Genomic DNA, 19579 nt, shown 5'->3' on the forward strand with positions numbered 1-19579 from the left:
GGTAACGTAGTATAAAACCATACATTTTGGGCTTCAATTTTTAAGGGGCTGGCTTTTTTCTTTCTTGTTTAATTAATTAATCTAAAATAATATTAGCTCATGGTCTTTAAGATTTCTTCCAAAATTTCTTTTTTATATTGGCAAATTGTAAATCCCGGTTAAATTAGTAGATAATTAGTCAATAAATTAATTTTTAATAAGGAGGATTAGAAATGTGAATATTATATTAAATTAGGGTAGAGCTCATCGAAACGAGAATTTTGACACTAATTTCGAGAAAATCGGTCCAAGATTGAACCGAACGGGCCGAACCGGGCCCAACCAGCCCATCACTTAAGAAGACCGAAGCCTTCTCTTTTCTTTCATTCAGTGTAAATGAAGCTTTCAGCTTCCAGGGAGAGGAGAAATGAGAAAAGCTCCCGAAACCCTTACGTTAATTTCCGATCTTCGTAACTTCTCCGTCCGAGCTCCGATCGCCGCACCGTTTACGGCCACGCGTTCATCGCGTCGAGCTCTACATTTCTACCGGAACAATTTCATAGGTAAGCCCTTAAATATTCTCAGCCACTCTTTTCCCCCAATTTTCGAGTTTTGAGAAGGGGTATTGAATTTCTTTGATTTTTGATGTTTTAGGATCCAATTAGCTTGAGAAAAACGTTCACTCTTGCTTATGTGAAGCTTGGGTAAGGTGAGGATATGATAATTCTATTTTATTTTCATTGAATTTGAGCTTTGAGTATTAAATTAGATATATATGTGTTATGAATGTGTATTAGGTTATGAATAAATAATTGGAGCTTGGAATTGTGGATATTGGAACTTGGAGGAAGCTGAGCCTAGTGTTTATTGAATTTTGAAAGGGCTGTGTTTATTATAATTAAAGTACCTTAATCGTTACGTGGGAATCGGCCAAGGTATGGTTTAGGTTTCTTGCATTTAATATATAATGTTCTGTGAAAACTTAGGCTAGATGACCATAGGATAAGTTGGAATGCAGGTGTATATTTAATGTTTAGTAATGGGTTGATAAATATGCTTGGTTAGGTTTGGTGATTTGTTTGTAAGATGATATTGGTTGCTAGTTGGATCTTTGAAAGGATATGTGATTGAATTGTTGATTATATGGCTATATTTTGGTTTGGTTGAATGATGATTGATGGAAAGACATGGAGCTTGTTAAGGATTATTGTTGGCAATTTGGATTGGTGGTAATAGGTTTGAAAATAATTGGAATGGAAATTTTGAATGAAAAATGAGGTATTTTGTGTTAAAAGTCTAGGATTTGTGAACTATGATTTTTAGTTGAATTTTGGTCGTTGGATTTGAATATTGTATGAGTATAATTGTTGATCTGAGGTAGATTTATTGTGGTGATTGTAATGATGTGAGGAAGGGTATGTTGAATTGAAAAAAATGCAGGTTTGGACCCGAAAAGGGTGGCAAAGTCCGAGTTTTAGAGGAGATGCTGCCGAAATTTTATAAAAATTAGAGATTTTGTTTATATGATTATTTAGAAAGATTTAGATTCAAAGGTTATATGGTTTGATTTTGAGTTATTAAGAAAATGAGCATGTTTTAAGTTTGATTCATTTAGAAAAGAATGAATTACGTTTTGAATTGGAACTATTGATGGACGGAATGAGAGGTGTGATAATGAAGGATAATGATTGAATATGATTGACGTATAATTATGAATGAGATGTGATTGAGAATGATGTGGATGTTGATGAATTTTAATTGAATTATTTATATGGCTTATGAATTTGAATAATCTGAGATACGAGATTCCCTGGATTAAGTGCCGTGGCTTGCCACCACGTGTACCAGGTTGAAAACTCGATACTCTGTTGACCCTACGACGTAAGTGTGACCGGGCACTATATAAATTCCCGGGAATGTTACCCCCATTGAGTAATATTGATTATTTGAGATAAAGCTATGCATAGACTCTTGGGGATGCACGTCGGGGGACAGTCTAAGGACAATTCAGACTTGTCGGGTTGGCTGGATAACCGACAAATGAGCCTCATCAGCCATAGGACAGGCATGCATCATATGCATAATACTTGAATTACTTGCTTGTGTTTTAATTGGGTGTGCCTATATGTATTTGCCATGTTAAATGTGTATTTGTTACTTGCAGTAATTGTAACCTTCTTGTGCTTGTCTTTATCTGTCTATTTGTCTGTGGAAATCCATGATGGAGTTGGAGGTATGGAGGAAAGGCAGTATGGTACTTAGATTTAAGGTTAAATATTCTTAGAAAACCACCTCTTATGGCTCCTGTTTAATACTTTAAGCTCTATAATCTGAGTGTCGGCGTCCTAGGATTGCCTCTGGCATTCCCAGGACCTTATATATTATGTGTGTGGCACCTTTACCATACTGAGAACCTCCGGTTCTCATTCCATACTATGTTGTTGTTTTTCAGATGCAGGTCGAGAGACACCTCGTTAGGCGTCTGGACTCTTGAAGCGGAGTGGTTACTGGGTAGTTTTATTGTACAGTGATAAATATATATGTACTTAGCTTTCTCTCTGCATAACATGTTCTTTTTTATCCTCTTAGAGGTTTATGGAGAGGCAGGATTGTGTATATGTACTTTTGGGTTTTTGATATGTATGTATATATGTGTAAATATTCTCCGGCCAGTCTTGACTTCGCAGGCTGAGTTAGGAGCTTGTTATTTTGTATCTTTGGCACTCTTTTCCTACTTCTGTTATCTTATGTTTGACAGTTACGGTTTTCTTAGCACGCAAGTTAACTCGTTCCTTGAGCGTTGCGCTTTTATCTCACGATTTTTATTTCCCCTATTCTTCAAGGCTCCTAGCATATTATAATTCTTCTGCTATTATATGTACTCATTTTATTTTAGAGGTCGTAATACCACACCACCTTTGTTTTACGACTTAAGCGTAAAGCTTAGTGTGGTAGGGTGTTACATTATGGTATCAGAGCAGTTCGTTCCTATAGAGCCTGAAAGACGGACTGATTGTGCTTCTGTGCATTTTCTATGTATGTGTTTATGTGCTATTAGGATATCTGACTGATATATATGGCATAAACGTTTGTGAGCATGCATTTGGAACTTAAAGCATTAGACCTGCGATATTAAGACTGATCAACTTAATATCACTTGTTTAGTGTGTATAAGGACCATATGTCGACTTGCGGACACAGTCGCGGGTGAGGTAGAGATAGGATAGGCATTATTACTCCTGATCCCATAGAGACTGATCCAGTAGACTTTATGGCTACCCTGGGAAATATGGCTGCAGCTATGCAGGCAACAGCTGAGGCACTGGGTAACCAGATAAATCAGGATAATCATGGGAACAATAATGATGAAGACAGTCCTATGACACTTGCTACATTTCTAAAAGTTCACCCTTCGACTTTTAGGGGAACCTCAAATCCCACTGATGCAGATAATTGGATCCAAGCTATGGAAAGGGCGTTGCAGGTTCATGAGGAGCAAAGGGTTGAGTTTGAAACTTATCAGCTGCAAGGTGAGGCTTAGTATTGGTGACAGGGGACACGATGTATCCTGCAGGCAGGTCGCGCTGTGATAGTCGGGAGATTGGTCATTTAAGAATCATGTTTTGCTTGATTGTTCTGAGGAGTCAGTACAGTTTATGCTGGAAGGGTCAGAAGCACCTGTTGTGGTGAATAGTTACTATATGAACTCTATGATAGTAAACTGTTCTGGAACTGAATGTCAGGGTATTATGTTATTAACTGTGGGAATATCAGGTGATAATCAGAGTTTAGAGAAGATTATGATTGTATGTGAATTTCCAGATATGTTTCCGGATGATATTAATGAAATTTCACCTAATCGGGAGGTTGAATTTGCAATTGAGTTGGTGCCTGGAGCCGGTCCGATTTCGATTACTCCTTACAAGATGTCACCTTTAGAAATGGCTGAACTGAAAGCTCAGCTGGAGGATCTGTTGGGTAAGCATTTTATTCGACCAAATATTTTTCCGTGGGGAACGCCAGTGTTACTGGTAAAGAAGAAGGATGGAAGTATGCGCTTGTGTGTCGATTATCGGCAATTGAATAAGATTATTGTGAAGAATAAATATCCACTACCTAGAATCGACGACATAATAGATCAGTTACAAGATGCAAGTGTGTTTTCTAAGATTGATCTGCGATCCGGGTATCATCAGATAAGGGTTAGAGATGAAGATATTCCAAAAACTGCTTTCAGGACATGTTATGGTCATTATGAGTATACAATAATGTCTTTTGGGTTAACTAATGCCCCAGCAGTATTCATGGATTATATGGACAGGATTTTCTGACTGTATCTGAACAAGTTTGTTATTGTCTTCATTGATGATATTCTTGTTTAATCTAAGACTGAAGAGGAGCATGCTGATCATTTGCGAACTGTGCTACAAATTCTGAGAAAACAGGAAGTTATACAATAAGTTATCTAAATACGAATTTTGGAAGAGTGAGGTAAAGTCTCTCTGTCACGTGGTGAGTAAGCAGGGAATAGTTATGGATCCTGCTAAGGTGGAAGCAGTGATGAAATGGAAGTGGCTAACTTCAGTAATAGAGATTAGGAGTTTCCTAAGTTTGGCGAAATATTATCGGAGATTCATTAAGAGATTTTTGCAGCTCGCCTTATCTTTAACTAAGTTGACTAGGAAGGATACGCCTTTTGTCTGGACTCCGGAGTGTGAAGAGAGTTTTCAAGCATTGAAGTACATGTTGACTGTTGCACCCGTATTGGTATTGCCCGAACCAAGTGAGTCGCTTGAAGTGTACTGTGATGCATCACTGAAGGGTTTAGAGTGCGTTCTGATGCAGCACCAGAATGTTGTAGCATACGCCTCACGGTAGTTAAGGCTGCATGAGATAAACTACCCGACACATGATTTAGAACTTGCTGTTGTTGTGTTTGCTTTAAAGATCTGGAGGCACTACCTCTATGGCATTAAGTTTCATGTTTTCTCAGACCATAAGAGCTTGAAGTGTCTTTTTGACCAGAAAGAGTTGAATATGCGTCAGAGGAGGTGGATGGAGCTTCTAAAAGATTATGATTTTGAATTGAATTATCATCCAGGAAAAGCGAACGTTGTGACGGACGCCTTGAGTCGGAAGTCTTTATATGCAGCTTGGATGATGCTATGAGAGGAAGAGTTACTAAAGGCATTTCAAGGTTTGAATATAGGAGTTAGAGAAGAATCTGGAATTCTATGTTTGAGTCAGTTGCAGATTTCAAGTTATTTTAAATCAGAACTTTTGAAGGTTCATCAAGACAGTGAAGCGTTACGTAAGGTATTACCAGCAGTTGAACAGGAAAAACAGTGGAGAGTGTCAGAAGGATAGGATGGTTTGTGGAGGTTCAAGAACCGGATTATTGTGCCAGATATTGGAGACCTGTGACAGAGTATCTTGAAGAAAGATCATAAGAGCGGATTTTTAATTCATCCAGGGAGCACTAAAATATACCAAGATCTGAAAGCAATGTTCTGGTGGCCAGGAATGAAGAATGATGTGGCATTACATGTGTCTAAATATTTAATGCGTCAGAAGGTTAAGATTGAGCATCAGAGACCATCAGGGATCCTTCAACCTTTGGAGATTCCACAATGGAAATGGGAGAGTATCGCAATGAATTTTGTGATAGGGTTGCCTAGAACCCGATCTGGTTGTGACGCTATTTGGGTAGTTGTGGATCGACTGACGAAATCAGCTCACTTTCTTCCTATCCGAATAAGTTACACAATGGAAGAATTAGCTCGAGTATATATCAAAGAGATTGTCAAGTTACATGGCGTGCCTTCTACCATTATATCTGACAGAGATTCCCACTTTACATCAAGGTTCTGGGGAGCTTTTCAGCGTGCATTTGGGACTCAGTTAAGCTTGAGTACTGCGTATCACCCTCAGACAGATGCAAAATCAGAGAGAACTATTCAGACCTTAGAGAATATGCTAAGGGCTTGTGTTTTGGACCAGTCGGCGAGTTGGGATCCGTATATGCCATTAGTGGAGTTTGCTTATAATAATAGCTACCATGCAAGTATTGGAATGGCTCCATATGAAGTTCTGCATGGCAGGAAATGTCAATCTCTGTTGTGTTGGTATAAAACTGGAGAAAGAAGTTTGTTAGGACCTGAGATGATAGCTGAAACTACTGAACAAATAAAGAAGATTCGTAACGAATGCTTATAGCCCAAAGCCGCCAGAAGAGTTATGCTTATCAGAGACGAAAGCTTTTGGAATTTGAGGAAGGGGAGCATATTTTTCTGAAAGTTATACCAACCACTGGAGTGGGAAGAGCTATTAAAACTAAGAAACTGAATCCCCGTTATATTGGACCGTTTGAGATCCTGAAGAGAATTGGGCCGGTAGCTTATAGAATTGCCTTACCACCGTATCTTTCGAATTTGTACGACGTGTTTCATGTGTCACAGCTTCGGAAGTATATTCCTGATACAAGTCATGTCCTAGAACCAAACCAATTCAAGTAAGAGAAGATCTAACACTTCCAGTAATTCCGGTAAGAATTGATAACACCAGTGTTAAACGATTACGTGGAAGGAAAGTATCATTAGTAAAAGCAGCTTGGAGTCGAGCTGGTATCGAGGAACATACTTGGGAACTTGAATCAGATATGCAAAAGAACTATCCACATCTCTTTTCAGGTAACTAGATTTGAATTTTGAGGGCAAAATTCTTTATTAGGTGGGTAGGATGTAAATCCCGGTTAAATTAGTAGATAATTAGTCAATAAATTAATTTTTAATAAGGAGGATTAGAAATGTGAATATTATATTAAATTAGGGTAGAGCTCATCGAAACGAGAATTTTGACACTAATTTCGAGAAAATCGGTCCAAGATTGAACCGAACGGGCCGAACCGGGCCCAACCAGCCCATCACTTAAGAAGACCGAAGCCTTCTCTTTTCTTTCATTCAGTGTAAATGAAGCTTTCAGCTTCCAGGGAGAGGAGAAATGAGAAAAGCTCCCGAAACCCTTACGTTAATTTCCGATCTTCGTAACTTCTCCGTCCGAGCTCCGATCGCCGCACCGTTTACGGCCACGCGTTCATCGCGTCGAGCTCTACATTTCTACCGGAACAATTTCATAGGTAAGCCCTTAAATATTCTCAGCCACTCTTTTCCCCCAATTTTCGAGTTTTGAGAAGGGGTATTGAATTTCTTTGATTTTTGATGTTTTAGGATCCAATTAGCTTGAGAAAAACGTTCACTCTTGCTTATGTGAAGCTTGGGTAAGGTGAGGATATGATAATTCTATTTTATTTTCATTGAATTTGAGCTTTGAGTATTAAATTAGATATATATGTGTTATGAATGTGTATTAGGTTATGAATAAATAATTGGAGCTTGGAATTGTGGATATTGGAACTTGGAGGAAGCTGAGCCTAGTGTTTATTGAATTTTGAAAGGGCTGTGTTTATTATAATTAAAGTACCTTAATCGTTACGTGGGAATCGGCCAAGGTATGGTTTAGGTTTCTTGCATTTAATATATAATGTTCTGTGAAAACTTAGGCTAGATGACCATAGGATAAGTTGGAATGCAGGTGTATATTTAATGTTTAGTAATGGGTTGATAAATATGCTTGGTTAGGTTTGGTGATTTGTTTGTAAGATGATATTGGTTGCTAGTTGGATCTTTGAAAGGATATGTGATTGAATTGTTGATTATATGGCTATATTTTGGTTTGGTTGAATGATGATTGATGGAAAGACATGGAGCTTGTTAAGGATTATTGTTGGCAATTTGGATTGGTGGTAATAGGTTTGAAAATAATTGGAATGGAAATTTTGAATGAAAAATGAGGTATTTTGTGTTAAAAGTCTAGGATTTGTGAACTATGATTTTTAGTTGAATTTTGGTCGTTGGATTTGAATATTGTATGAGTATAATTGTTGATCTGAGGTAGATTTATTGTGGTGATTGTAATGATGTGAGGAAGGGTATGTTGAATTGAAAAAAATGCAGGTTTGGACCCGAAAAGGGTGGCAAAGTCCGAGTTTTAGAGGAGATGCTGCCGAAATTTTATAAAAATTAGAGATTTTGTTTATATGATTATTTAGAAAGATTTAGATTCAAAGGTTATATGGTTTGATTTTGAGTTATTAAGAAAATGAGCATGTTTTAAGTTTGATTCATTTAGAAAAGAATGAATTACGTTTTGAATTGGAACTATTGATGGACGGAATGAGAGGTGTGATAATGAAGGATAATGATTGAATATGATTGACGTATAATTATGAATGAGATGTGATTGAGAATGATGTGGATGTTGATGAATTTTAATTGAATTATTTATATGGCTTATGAATTTGAATAATCTGAGATACGAGATTCCCTGGATTAAGTGCCGTGGCTTGCCACCACGTGTACCAGGTTGAAAACTCGATACTCTGTTGACCCTACGACGTAAGTGTGACCGGGCACTATATAAATTCCCGGGAATGTTACCCCCATTGAGTAATATTGATTATTTGAGATAAAGCTATGCATAGACTCTTGGGGATGCACGTCGGGGGACAGTCTAAGGACAATTCAGACTTGTCGGGTTGGCTGGATAACCGACAAATGAGCCTCATCAGCCATAGGACAGGCATGCATCATATGCATAATACTTGAATTACTTGCTTGTGTTTTAATTGGGTGTGCCTATATGTATTTGCCATGTTAAATGTGTATTTGTTACTTGCAGGAATTGTAACCTTCTTGTGCTTGTCTTTATCTGTCTATTTGTCTGTGAAAATCCATGATGGAGTTGGAGGTATGGAGGAAAGGCAGTATGGTACTTAGATTTAAGGTTAAGTTAAGCTAGGTTTAAATATTCTTAGAAAACCACCTCTTATGGCTCCTGTTTAATACTTTAAGCTCTATAATCTGAGTGTCGGCGTCCTAGGATTGCCTCTGGCATTCCCAGGACCTTATATATTATGTGTGTGGCACCTTTACCATACTGAGAACCTCCGGTTCTCATTCCATACTATGTTGTTGTTTTTCAGATGCAGGTCGAGAGACACCTCGTTAGGCGTCTGGACTCTTGAAGCGGAGTGGTTACTGGGTAGTTTTATTGTACAGTGATAAATATATATGTACTTAGCTTTCTCTCTGCATAACATGTTCTTTTTTATCCTCTTAGAGGTTTATGGAGAGGCAGGATTGTGTATATGTACTTTTGGGTTTTTGATATGTATGTATATATGTGTAAATATTCTCCGGCCAGTCTTGACTTCGCAGGCTGAGTTAGGAGCTTGTTATTTTGTATCTTTGGCACTCTTTTCCTACTTCTGTTATCTTATGTTTGACAGTTACGGTTTTCTTAGCACGCAAGTTAACTCGTTCCTTGAGCGTTGCGCTTTTATCTCACGATTTTTATTTCCCCTATTCTTCAAGGCTCCTAGCATATTATAATTCTTCTGCTATTATATGTACTCATTTTATTTTAGAGGTCGTAATACCACACCACCTTTGTTTTACGACTTAAGCGTAAAGCTTAGTGTGGTAGGGTGTTACACAAATCAATACCACTACTTTCTGTACTTATATTAGATTTCCTTTTATCTTTGGAGCATATATAAGCTAAGTCATGATCAAATAAAATAAAAAATTACTTTCTGCTACTATCTAGCTAGATTTCCTAAATGATAATGAGTTAAAAAGAAAATTAATGCTAACTAGCTAGCTAGTCCCCAATTGCATTTGAATAATTCTTCTCTATCTATATATATGAATCACTAAAATTAGCATATATTCATTGTTATTTGTTAATATACTTTTTATTAGTATAAATGTCGCTGTACTTTGTCAAGTCTTCTATATATACATACGAGTCTATGCTTTGACCACTTTGTCGTAACATATTTGTATCATACCTTCAAATTCCACAAGGTATAAATATAAAATAATATACGATTAAAAAAATCTTTCATTGAATTTCTATTTATAGTGTCGTGTTGTATTACTCTGTCCCACATTTAACATAATAAAATTTTGTGAGAGTAGTGTGACTTAGTTATTAGTATTACGAAAACTAAATTACCCAGATAGCTAGTAATTTCAGTTTTATTTGTCAGCCAATAATAATGTCTCTAAATTTATTTAGAGATTGACTTGTTTGTATTAAGGTGCTCAAATTCTACAAGTAGAAAAATAACCAAAAAAGAGGAAAATTATTCAAATAATTAATATAGTTTAAGCCTACACTATCCTCAATTAATGATTTTATCCAACAAATTGGGATTAAAGTTTCATTTAAGGGTACATATTAAAGTGCACGTCATTATTGGGCAGTCACCATGTCACTGACCAAGTCTTCTAATTTAGATATTACGTTTATTTAGACTTCAACATCTACATGTATAACTGAACGTGAAAATTCAGGTGAAGTCGATTTCACGTTAAGTTGATATTTGAGAACCGTTGGTATCAACTTTACGTGAAGTTGACTTCACTTGAGTTTTTACCATAATTGAATCTCCTCCCTACTATCAATATAAATACACAACCCGTTGGATATATAATCATGCAAAAAGAAAGAGAAATAAGATAAGCGACAACATATATATTAAAGTAGTTTCCATTAATATAATCAGCATGAAGGCCATTTTTATTGCATATTTACTTTTGGCTTCCATGCTCTTCTTACACATTTTTATTTTTAATATTGGGTTAACAATGGTGTTTTTTTAAATTGTGATCTACTGTAATATTTTTTTAAAATTTGAGATAATTTAATTTACGGAGTATAAATCGGACTATTTGATTTTTAAGAAATACCAATTTTTGTACTCGAACCGTCCAATTTGTGTTTAAAAAATTAAAAAAATTTGAAGTACAGAAATCGAATATTATTTTAATTTTTTAAACAAAAATCAGTGGATCCGATTTATATACTCCAAATTTTTAAAACTTTTTAAATACAAATAGAAGAGTCCGATTTGTGTCCCTTTCGTAATTTTAAAAAACACTAAAAATTACCACGTTAAGGTATAACGTTCATCCTACCTCCATATCCAAATTTTTTAGTCCCTTCCTACCCTCTTCAACTCTAGCACCTCGTGAACTACTAGAAGTCAAAGGTACATAAGACCAGGCTCTTTAACTATTCTCTAATCTTTAAGTAACCAAATTTTATTTCTCTTAATTTCACTTCTATACACCTAAGACCCTAAAATAAACTCTTATATCTAAGGATGTGTTAGATATAAATACACAGTAACTTTTCTTTCTTTATTTTTTTTTATTTCTCTTATATTGCGATTAAATCTTTTCTCTTTTGATGGGACCATAAAAAAATTAAATAAATTTTAGATCTTTTAGGCATAAAAATTTTGATAATACTGTGTTATAAAAGTACATAAATGATCATAACTCTAACAAACAAATCTAGTAACGTTCTACGTGCTAATGAATGCAGGAGAGAAAGCAGCAACATATACAGTAGTAACAGCTCCTACCAAGAACCCTAATAATCCTATTGTTAACTGTCCCCCTAATAGGGGTTACAGAGAGTGCCGCCTCAAACCACGGCTGCCGCCAGCGCCAAAATGTTCAGGCTACAGTCGTCGCTGCCCACCATGATGATGCATATCTATGAAGGCAAATAAATTGGAGTGAATGAAGAAGAAGCTTTCCTTGTTAATTAGTCTATAAATAGTAACATGTGAATAATAAAAGGTGAAAACTTAGATGGAGTTGACTGTGAAATTTATAGCGGAGAGTCGTTAGATAAAAATTTAGTCAAATCAGTAAAATCATTTAACGATTCTCCGCTATCAACTTCACCTGAAGTCGACCGCACCTGAGTTTCCACCGTAATAAAACTCTCTTCATGATGAGTTTTAAATGTATGTCCAACTTATACACTTTATCTGTGTCTTATTGGCTAATCATCTCTCTCTCTCGTGTAGGAAATGACATAAGAAGAAGGAAATTCTTCAAACAATGAATCCCAAATTAAAGCATAATACACATAGTGATGGATATTCTTGATTAATGATTTTAATATTTTATCTAACATACTAGGAGTTTTAAGATTTATATGGACTTATTATTGAGATATAAAATTATTCATATACAAATTCTACGGTTTTAAGTTTTAATATTATTCATTTACTATCTAGCTAGTTTAATTTGGAGCTGTAGTATTGTGAAAGAAAGGGATGCCTTAACAAGTTCAATAATCATTTAGTGTCAAATCCTGAAGAAAATGGATTTCACTGTTATGGTTAATCTCATCTTCTTCTACATTGCCCAAAAACTTCTTTTACATTAGTTACAACTTACAAGCTTATATAGCTACTACTAAATTAAACATTACGTTTTAAGTACCATAATAATAATCACTATGGTTTAATAGTCCTGATATTTTTATAATCAAAATTGACCGTTTGCCCTAAGATATGTTGATACCCATAATCATACCTTCAAATTCTACAAGGTATAAATATAAAATAAGATTTAAAAAAGTACGTAAAAAAAGTTATAGTTTCATTGACATTACAGTCATTAGTATATAAGGAATAACCATTATAATAAAGTATGAAAATATGGAGAAGAATCACAACCATTCAATCATCATCACTAGGAAAAGAAACTTCAATTATGGAGTGGAAAAAAATTTTGTGATTAGTATATAAGAATTTGTTGTCGGCAACAGTAGCAATATCTTTAAAATTATTTAGAAATTGACACGTTTTTGGTAAGATGCTCAAATTCCACAGGTAAAAAAATGACATAAGAAGCAGCTAAGAAAATTCTTCAAATAATATCATTCAGTCGCAAGCCAACACATACAGGACAAATCAAATATCCTTAATTAATGATTTTATCTAACAATTTCATTCGGATTAAAATTTCATTTGGACGGAAGTAATAATTTCCTTTATTCGTTCCTAATAAGGACAAGAGTTAAACTAAGAAATTAATTTTTTTTGTGAATTCTTTAAATTATTTTTATTTTAAATTGCAAACTCAATTTCTAAATTTTGAAATTTTAATTTTAAACTGTAAACTTAAAAAAAAAAAGAGTAAAAATAATTTTACAATATTCTATTAGTTATTATGATCACTCAATTAATATTCCTTTAGTCAAGTCAATTTATGTTAAAAGGTAAATAAATTAACTAAACTACTAAAGTATCCCTTTAGTCAAGTCAATTTGCCACTTAATAATTTAATTTGAGTATGACGCATGTGGCTACCCCTATAGTTTCTTAGGGACATTATCTACTTTTCCAACTCTTAGCTTGACAGAAATTATTTTTAATATGGAAATAGAGACGTTGTTTTGGTTGAATATTGATATTTGAAGTGTATTACAGTATTGTGGAAATCATTCAATACACTCTCTACGTATTTCAACACGTCCTCCATGTGTTGGCTAATATGTTGTCACGTGTCTAATACGCTTCTTACGTGTTGGCCAAAATACTGCCATGTGTCCGGCACGTTCCCTACGTATTGCCCTTCTACCTGATACCTCCATTCATGCATAAATACACTAGGTTCACCCATTCTCAACCAATACACCACCCTAAATCCCATAACCAAATTCTTGAGCCCCATGCAAGAACCCCTACACGCGTAGATGCTCGCCACCGCACAATAATTAAGCTCCGACGAGAAACTAATTAAGCCACTTGTTAAAGTTTTCAATACATTAATGAATAAATTTGGTCTCTTATTTTCAATGATGTATTATTTCAGTGTTTCAGCAATTTCAAATAGAAATTGATGTAAGTTTTTGTATGTAATGTTTTTTTTTTTTTACCAAAGATATGAGACTCGAACTCGCGCGCAACCTCTTAATTGAGTATGAGGAGACTATGTCATTTGAGCTATTACTCGTTGGCTTTGTATGTAATGTTTATCCAATAAAAAGAAACGCATTATATTGTCTTATATATGTATCTTATTGATTAATGATTTTATCTAACTAACTAGCTAGCTAGGTAGGACGTTTAAAATGTTATGTATATATATGTTCCTGAAAATATAAATCCAACGTGTATATGCTCTATTGATATGGCTATGGTTAAGTGGCTATTACTTCTTGCATATATAGGGTAGAACCATGAAAGCCATTAATTATTACACCTTTTGTTCCAAGAGAACTTAGTTATTTCATTATTTTATAAAGTAATTAAATTTTCATATACATACGAGCCTCTTGACATACGAAAATTCTTATATACGATGAATTATTATTAGGAGCAGATTCTAGTCACAGTAAAAGGAGAAAGAGAAGAGAAATTCACTAATTTTCCATTTGACTGAATTACGAGTAGGAGGCGACACTTTATTATAATAATAGAATAAGAAAAAATCTAGGACCAGCATTTTTATTAAAATTTGATCGGTATTTAGTCATAAAAAAAATAAATAATTTTTTATTATTAAATAAAATCTTATACCATTAAAAATATTATTAATAACTAATTAATGACTATAAATCACAAAATTTACTGTCTCCTAACACATATATACATACATATACTAGTTTGTAATATAAAAAATAAATATGGTCACATTATGAACTTTTACATGTACATACACATACTAGTTTGTAATTTTTGAGTTCGTAATTTTATGTACAATCAATTTTTATCTATTTAGTAGTTTTTAAACCAGTCATAGAATCACTGTGAATAGTATTTATAATAAGTAAAAAAATAGGTAAATGTATTTTAATTTTTTTTTATTAGAACTATTAAATTGTAGCTAGATAATTACTTTTACCTTTTCTTAATTTTAATTTGTAATAATAGCTTGAAACATTAATTTGATTTTAAAGTAAAAAGAATTCCTTCATTCATAATATAATAGCTCAATTGAATAAGTGTAGTCTCCTTTGCAAGTCTTGGTCTTTGTCATTTTATAAGTCAACCACCTTCTTGGCGTGAATATACTTAGCTGTAGATATAACTAACTTGTAACTTATCAATCTATCTTACTTTGTTGGTTGAATTAGAAGAACGCAAGAGTTATGGGTAGACCGAAGGAAGAACATTACTGGAATCAAGTTACAAAAGGAAACGCCGGAACGTGGAAGTGCAAGCGCTGTGGACGTGAGTTTAGTGGAGGTGCTTCTCGAATTAAAGCTCATGTGGATCGAATCCCAGGAAAAGGTATATCTGCATGCTCTGCTTCACCTCATGATAATCATCCACAACCACAAGAAACTGCAAATCCAATGGAAGGTAATAGAGTAACTTAAGTTGATTCATCATGGATTTAAGCGGATAGGTAGATCATAAGTTAGTTGTTACAAAATTTGTTTTTACCCAACTACTGTGTTGGAGTATAAAAGTCTTGACTGGATCTTTTAATTTCCTGCCTCATGTTTGTACTGATTAAGGGGCTGCTGAACATGAAGATCATGAAATGGTTGATGCCTTTCCTGGAGGTTTAATGCAGCATCCAGTTAATGTCAATAATACTGAACACATCAACTACTTGCCGGGAGGTAAGCACCCCTTTTGCTCCTACCAATTCATCATTGAGTTGGATAACCAGATTTCTGTTTCTTCCACCATAATTTGAGTAATCTAATAAATCAGAAAGTCTTGGGACAGCATTTTTATTGAAATTTAGCCGGTACCTAGCAAACAAAAGAAAAATGAATAATTTTTTACCATTAGATAAAATCTCACACCATTAAAAACACTCTTGATAGTTAATTGATAGTTACAAAACGCAAAATCTGCTGGCCCCTTGCACTCCTCCTAATAAATTATATCATTTCTTTTTCTAGATCTCAAAAGTGTGTATGATGATGAACGACTAATTTTTTGAGATGCTGACAAAAATAACCTCACTTTTGACAACTATGAAAATGTGTTTGAAATATTTTGAAATGCTACAAGAAAAAAATATTCAATTATGATAAATATATATTTTTAAAAGATGTTTTAGAGATTGAATTTTGATTTGATTTTTTTATAAATATGATTAAAAAAATCGGACAATTTTATTTTTAAAAATTAATGGTTTTATGCTAAATAGGCTATTTTTAATTCATTTTATCAATGACAAATTATTCTTTTAAGAAATGAAAAGAATTCTAGTGATCAAATTTTTATCTATTTTTTCATATATTTTTTAAATAATTATCCAAATATTTTTAAAAAAAAATTAATCAAATGTATAAATAATTTGTCAAATACAAAAGTCACTTACTATTTATAAAAAAATATTTTTTTTGGTTATTTTTATCGTGTTTAAAATAGTTTGAGAACATTTTTGTCATAATAAAAAATGAGAGTTATTTTTGTAAATATTCAAAAGAATTCGGATGTGATTTTAGTAGTTTACCCATATATATATGTTAAATTCTAGCTATGGTTATCATTCTGAATAAAAAAGTTCCAGTTAAATTCTCAACTCTCAAGCATAAAGAACAAAGGGAAATGGTGTGTGTATAAATCTAGATTTAGAAAGTGAAGATAATTGGGGTGAAATTTCATTAAAAATTTTTTATTGATAAATTAAACATAGCACAATAATTATAGAGAGATATGGTTAATCTTAATCTCACCATAATTTGATTGGTAAATTAAATTTAGTAGAATATAAAAGTTAGAATCAATAAATGATGTAATTCTAAGTAAGTTCAATATGGGTGAATAGACTTTCATTTGTTTATGTTTTAATTTTATAGAAATTTCCCCTTGAATTAGAAGTTCATGTTTTATAAATTTGTTTACGTGCGTTTGAAATTTGAACTTTATGTAATAGGCTCGGCAGCGGTGGTCCAAAGCAACAACGTTGGTTTTGTAAGTGATGAAATTAAAAAGTTGCTTGAATTGCTGCATGATCTAAGCCTTGAAGAAAACGACATTAAGGGAGAGTTAGACTGGCTTAAGTCTCAGGGCAAGCAGAGCAAGACACAAGTTGATGATTGGTTGAATGAACTGCAACAATTGAGAAACAAAGTTGTTGATCTTGTGAAGGGAGCATCTCATAATTTCATACAGCCATTAATTTTACAAATGAGCGAGCTTAAGAAGGAAAAGCCTGTGGTGTTGTCAAGTGAATTTGTTGGTAAAGATTTTGAGAAAAATGTTAAGAAGATGTGGGAGCTTGTTGGAGACGAGAAAGCATTGATGATTGGGATACATGGAATGGGAGGAGTGGGTAAAACATGTCTTGCAACTTATATGGAAACTCAAATCATAAGGAAAGGAACTTTCAACCGCGTCATTTGGGTCACGGTGTCCCGTGAATACAGCATTTCAAAGCTTCAAGAAGACATCGCTGAAGCAATTGGTGTAAAGCTTGGTGGAAATGAGAGAATAAGAGTTGCACATTTGTCATCCGCATTATCAGAAAAAGGAAAATGGGTGCTTATTTTGGATGATGTTTGGAAATTCATTGATCTGGAAAAGGTGGGAATCCCTCGTTGTAGAATCAATGGCTCTAAACTGATTATAACAACTCGGTTGAAACATGTGCTTCGACAGATGGACTGCCCCACAAGTAATGTAATAGCAATGCGTCCTCTCTCTGAGAGTGAAGGTTTGGAGTTATTTCTTGCAAGACTTGGTGAATATCACAAAACGCCTGCAACCTTTCCTCCTAATATATTAAAGATTGCAGGGATTATTGCAAGGGAATGCGATGGTTTACCGCTTGCAATCAGTGTAATGGCTAGAACCATGAAAGGCGTTGATAGCATTCATCAGTGGAGACATGCGTTGAATAAACTTGAGAAAGGGGAGATGGGGGGAGAGATGGAAGAAGAGGTATTTCAAGTATTAAAACCGAGTTATGATAACCTGATGGACACTCGCTTGCAAAATAGTTTCTTGCATTGTGCATTATACTTTGGCTTCTGGAATTTTGATGAAAGGATAATGAATCTGGTTGACAATGGAACCATAAATAATGGAAGGAGGAGCTTGGAAGAAATTTTTGATGAAGGCCATACCATATTCAATGAACTTGAAGACCATTCATTATTGCGTCGTTTTTGGAATATACAGAATTCAGTAAGAAATATGGCTTGTCAGAGGTTGATAGTTAGATGTGGTAAAGAATTGACAGGAATACCTCACGTGCATGAATGGAGTGCTGATTTGGAGTTGGTTTCGTTGGATACAAACAGGATAAAAGAAATCCCAGCGGGTATATCACCCAAGTGTCCAAGATTATCCACCTTGATTCTGAGTAATAATTGCATCAGTAGCATCCCAGAATGCTTCTTCACACACATGAAATCTCTAGCAATACTTGACCTATCTGAAAATGGCAGTTTAACCTCTCTGCCGGATTCCCTGTCGGACTTGACTTGTCTTGTTTCTCTACTGCTTGATAAATGTTATGCTCTGGAAAAGGTGCCTCCATTGGAAAGGCTTCAAAAATTGTCAAGGTTGATAATTTCATATACTAAAGTTGAGGTAGTTCTAGGCTTGGAAATGCTGACAAACTTGAGATGGCTTGATCTATCTTACAATGAAAAGTTGAGGTTGGAATCAGGGAGGGTGCTGCGTGGTCTGACCAATTTGCAATATCTGAATCTCTTCTACGCAACTCTGTCAAATGTGGAAATAGAGGATGTACAAGGGCTGACCACTCTTGAATATTTTGTGGTTGGCTTTGATGACTGCAAAAGCTATAACAATTTTGTGACAAGTATATGCAACACAGGTTCTGTACCCAAATCTTATCTTCTCTATTTGGGTAGTATCGAGGATAACGATGAGATTATTGAATCTTATGATCATATTGGTCCAAGTGGTGACCACCAGCGAATTGTACATTTATTAGATTGCAAAGAATCCCCGCATTTGCTATCCCCTCATTTGCTGCCAAATGATCTTACCAATCTCTACATTGATTATAATGCACGATGGGAAAGCTTATGTGAGGCTCTGTCAAATATTACTCCTTCTTTGGACAACATTCAAATTGCGAGATGCAGAGAAATGGAGAGCGTGCTTTGTTCATTTGGTAATTGTTCCTTTTGCAGTAATCTGAACAACCTTCAATCCTTGCAGCTTTACGAATTGGACAGCTTAACAGTCATTTGTAAAGATGATGTTGCTGCTACTGATACAACAGCACAATCTCTCAAACCAAATGCCGTCTTCTCTCAACTCAGGCACTTGGAGATCCGTGATTGCGATGGGATAGAAACGTTGGTAACAGCAGGGTTATTGCCCCAAATTCAAAACTTGGAGACATTAAGTGTATACAGATGTAATTCATTGAGAGAAATATTTGCAGCGAACAGCAGTGGTGCTGATAGTGAGGATGCTGCTTCCACCATCATTACACTCCCCAACTTAACCTCACTCTACTTGTACGACTTGCCAATGTTAGAGACTGTGTGCAAAGGAATTATAATCTCTGAATCATTCCCGGATTTGGAGACCGAAGACTGTCCCAAGTTAGAAAGTCGCTTTCCATTTAAAGTCTCGTCATCATAGTTACATGATCTTGCACATTACTTTTTATGAGTGTAATTTCACACCTCTTCACCTTTTAATTTCTATCTTCACAGCTTTCATGTCATGATTATATATATTCATTTACATACTACCAACAACTAATTTATTGCA

General features: G+C 34.7%; 2 protein-coding genes and 2 long non-coding RNA genes across 4 annotated transcripts; all 4 read left to right on the plus strand.

Annotated features, from left to right (window-relative positions):
- The first annotated feature begins 361 nt into the window (after positions 1 to 361).
- Positions 362 to 2713, plus strand: LOC140178386 (uncharacterized). The gene is made up of 4 exons (XR_011871540.1): positions 362 to 542; positions 634 to 688; positions 777 to 914; positions 2432 to 2713. It is a non-coding gene; the product is annotated as an uncharacterized lncRNA (long non-coding RNA).
- Positions 2714 to 4539: 1826 nt separating this feature from the next.
- Positions 4540 to 4857, plus strand: LOC140178786 (uncharacterized mitochondrial protein AtMg00860-like). Its single transcript, XM_072216044.1, has one exon. It carries the CDS (start codon positions 4540 to 4542, stop codon positions 4855 to 4857), a length of 318 nt encoding a protein of 105 aa, XP_072072145.1.
- A 2076-nt stretch (positions 4858 to 6933) lies between these two features.
- LOC140178387 (uncharacterized) lies at positions 6934 to 9301 on the plus strand. Its single transcript, XR_011871541.1, has 4 exons — positions 6934 to 7114; positions 7206 to 7260; positions 7349 to 7486; positions 9020 to 9301. It is a non-coding gene; the product is annotated as an uncharacterized lncRNA (long non-coding RNA).
- Positions 9302 to 14863: 5562 nt separating this feature from the next.
- LOC112744725 (probable disease resistance protein At1g61300) lies at positions 14864 to 19579 on the plus strand. The gene is made up of 3 exons (XM_025794423.3): positions 14864 to 15217; positions 15376 to 15483; positions 16755 to 19579. Exons 1-3 carry the CDS (start codon positions 15004 to 15006, stop codon positions 19445 to 19447), a joined length of 3015 nt encoding a protein of 1004 aa, XP_025650208.1. The 5' UTR covers positions 14864 to 15003; the 3' UTR covers positions 19448 to 19579.

This window comes from Arachis hypogaea, chromosome 14, assembly GCF_003086295.3.
Source record: "Arachis hypogaea cultivar Tifrunner chromosome 14, arahy.Tifrunner.gnm2.J5K5, whole genome shotgun sequence".
NCBI classification, from domain to species: Eukaryota; Viridiplantae; Streptophyta; class Magnoliopsida; order Fabales; family Fabaceae; genus Arachis; species Arachis hypogaea.

Excerpts from the sequence above, each read along its gene's own strand:
- LOC140178786 (XM_072216044.1), top strand. The coding sequence starts at position 4,540 with ATGAAATGGAAGTGGCTAACTTCAGTAATAGAGATTAGGAGTTTCCTA.
- LOC112744725 (XM_025794423.3), top strand. The coding sequence starts at position 15,004 with ATGGGTAGACCGAAGGAAGAACATTACTGGAATCAAGTTACAAAAGGA. Across the intron at positions 15,218-15,375 it reads AACTGCAAATCCAATGGAAG|GGGCTGCTGAACATGAAGAT; the intron begins GTAATAGAGTAA and ends GTACTGATTAAG. Across the intron at positions 15,484-16,754 it reads CATCAACTACTTGCCGGGAG|GCTCGGCAGCGGTGGTCCAA; the intron begins GTAAGCACCCCT and ends TTTATGTAATAG.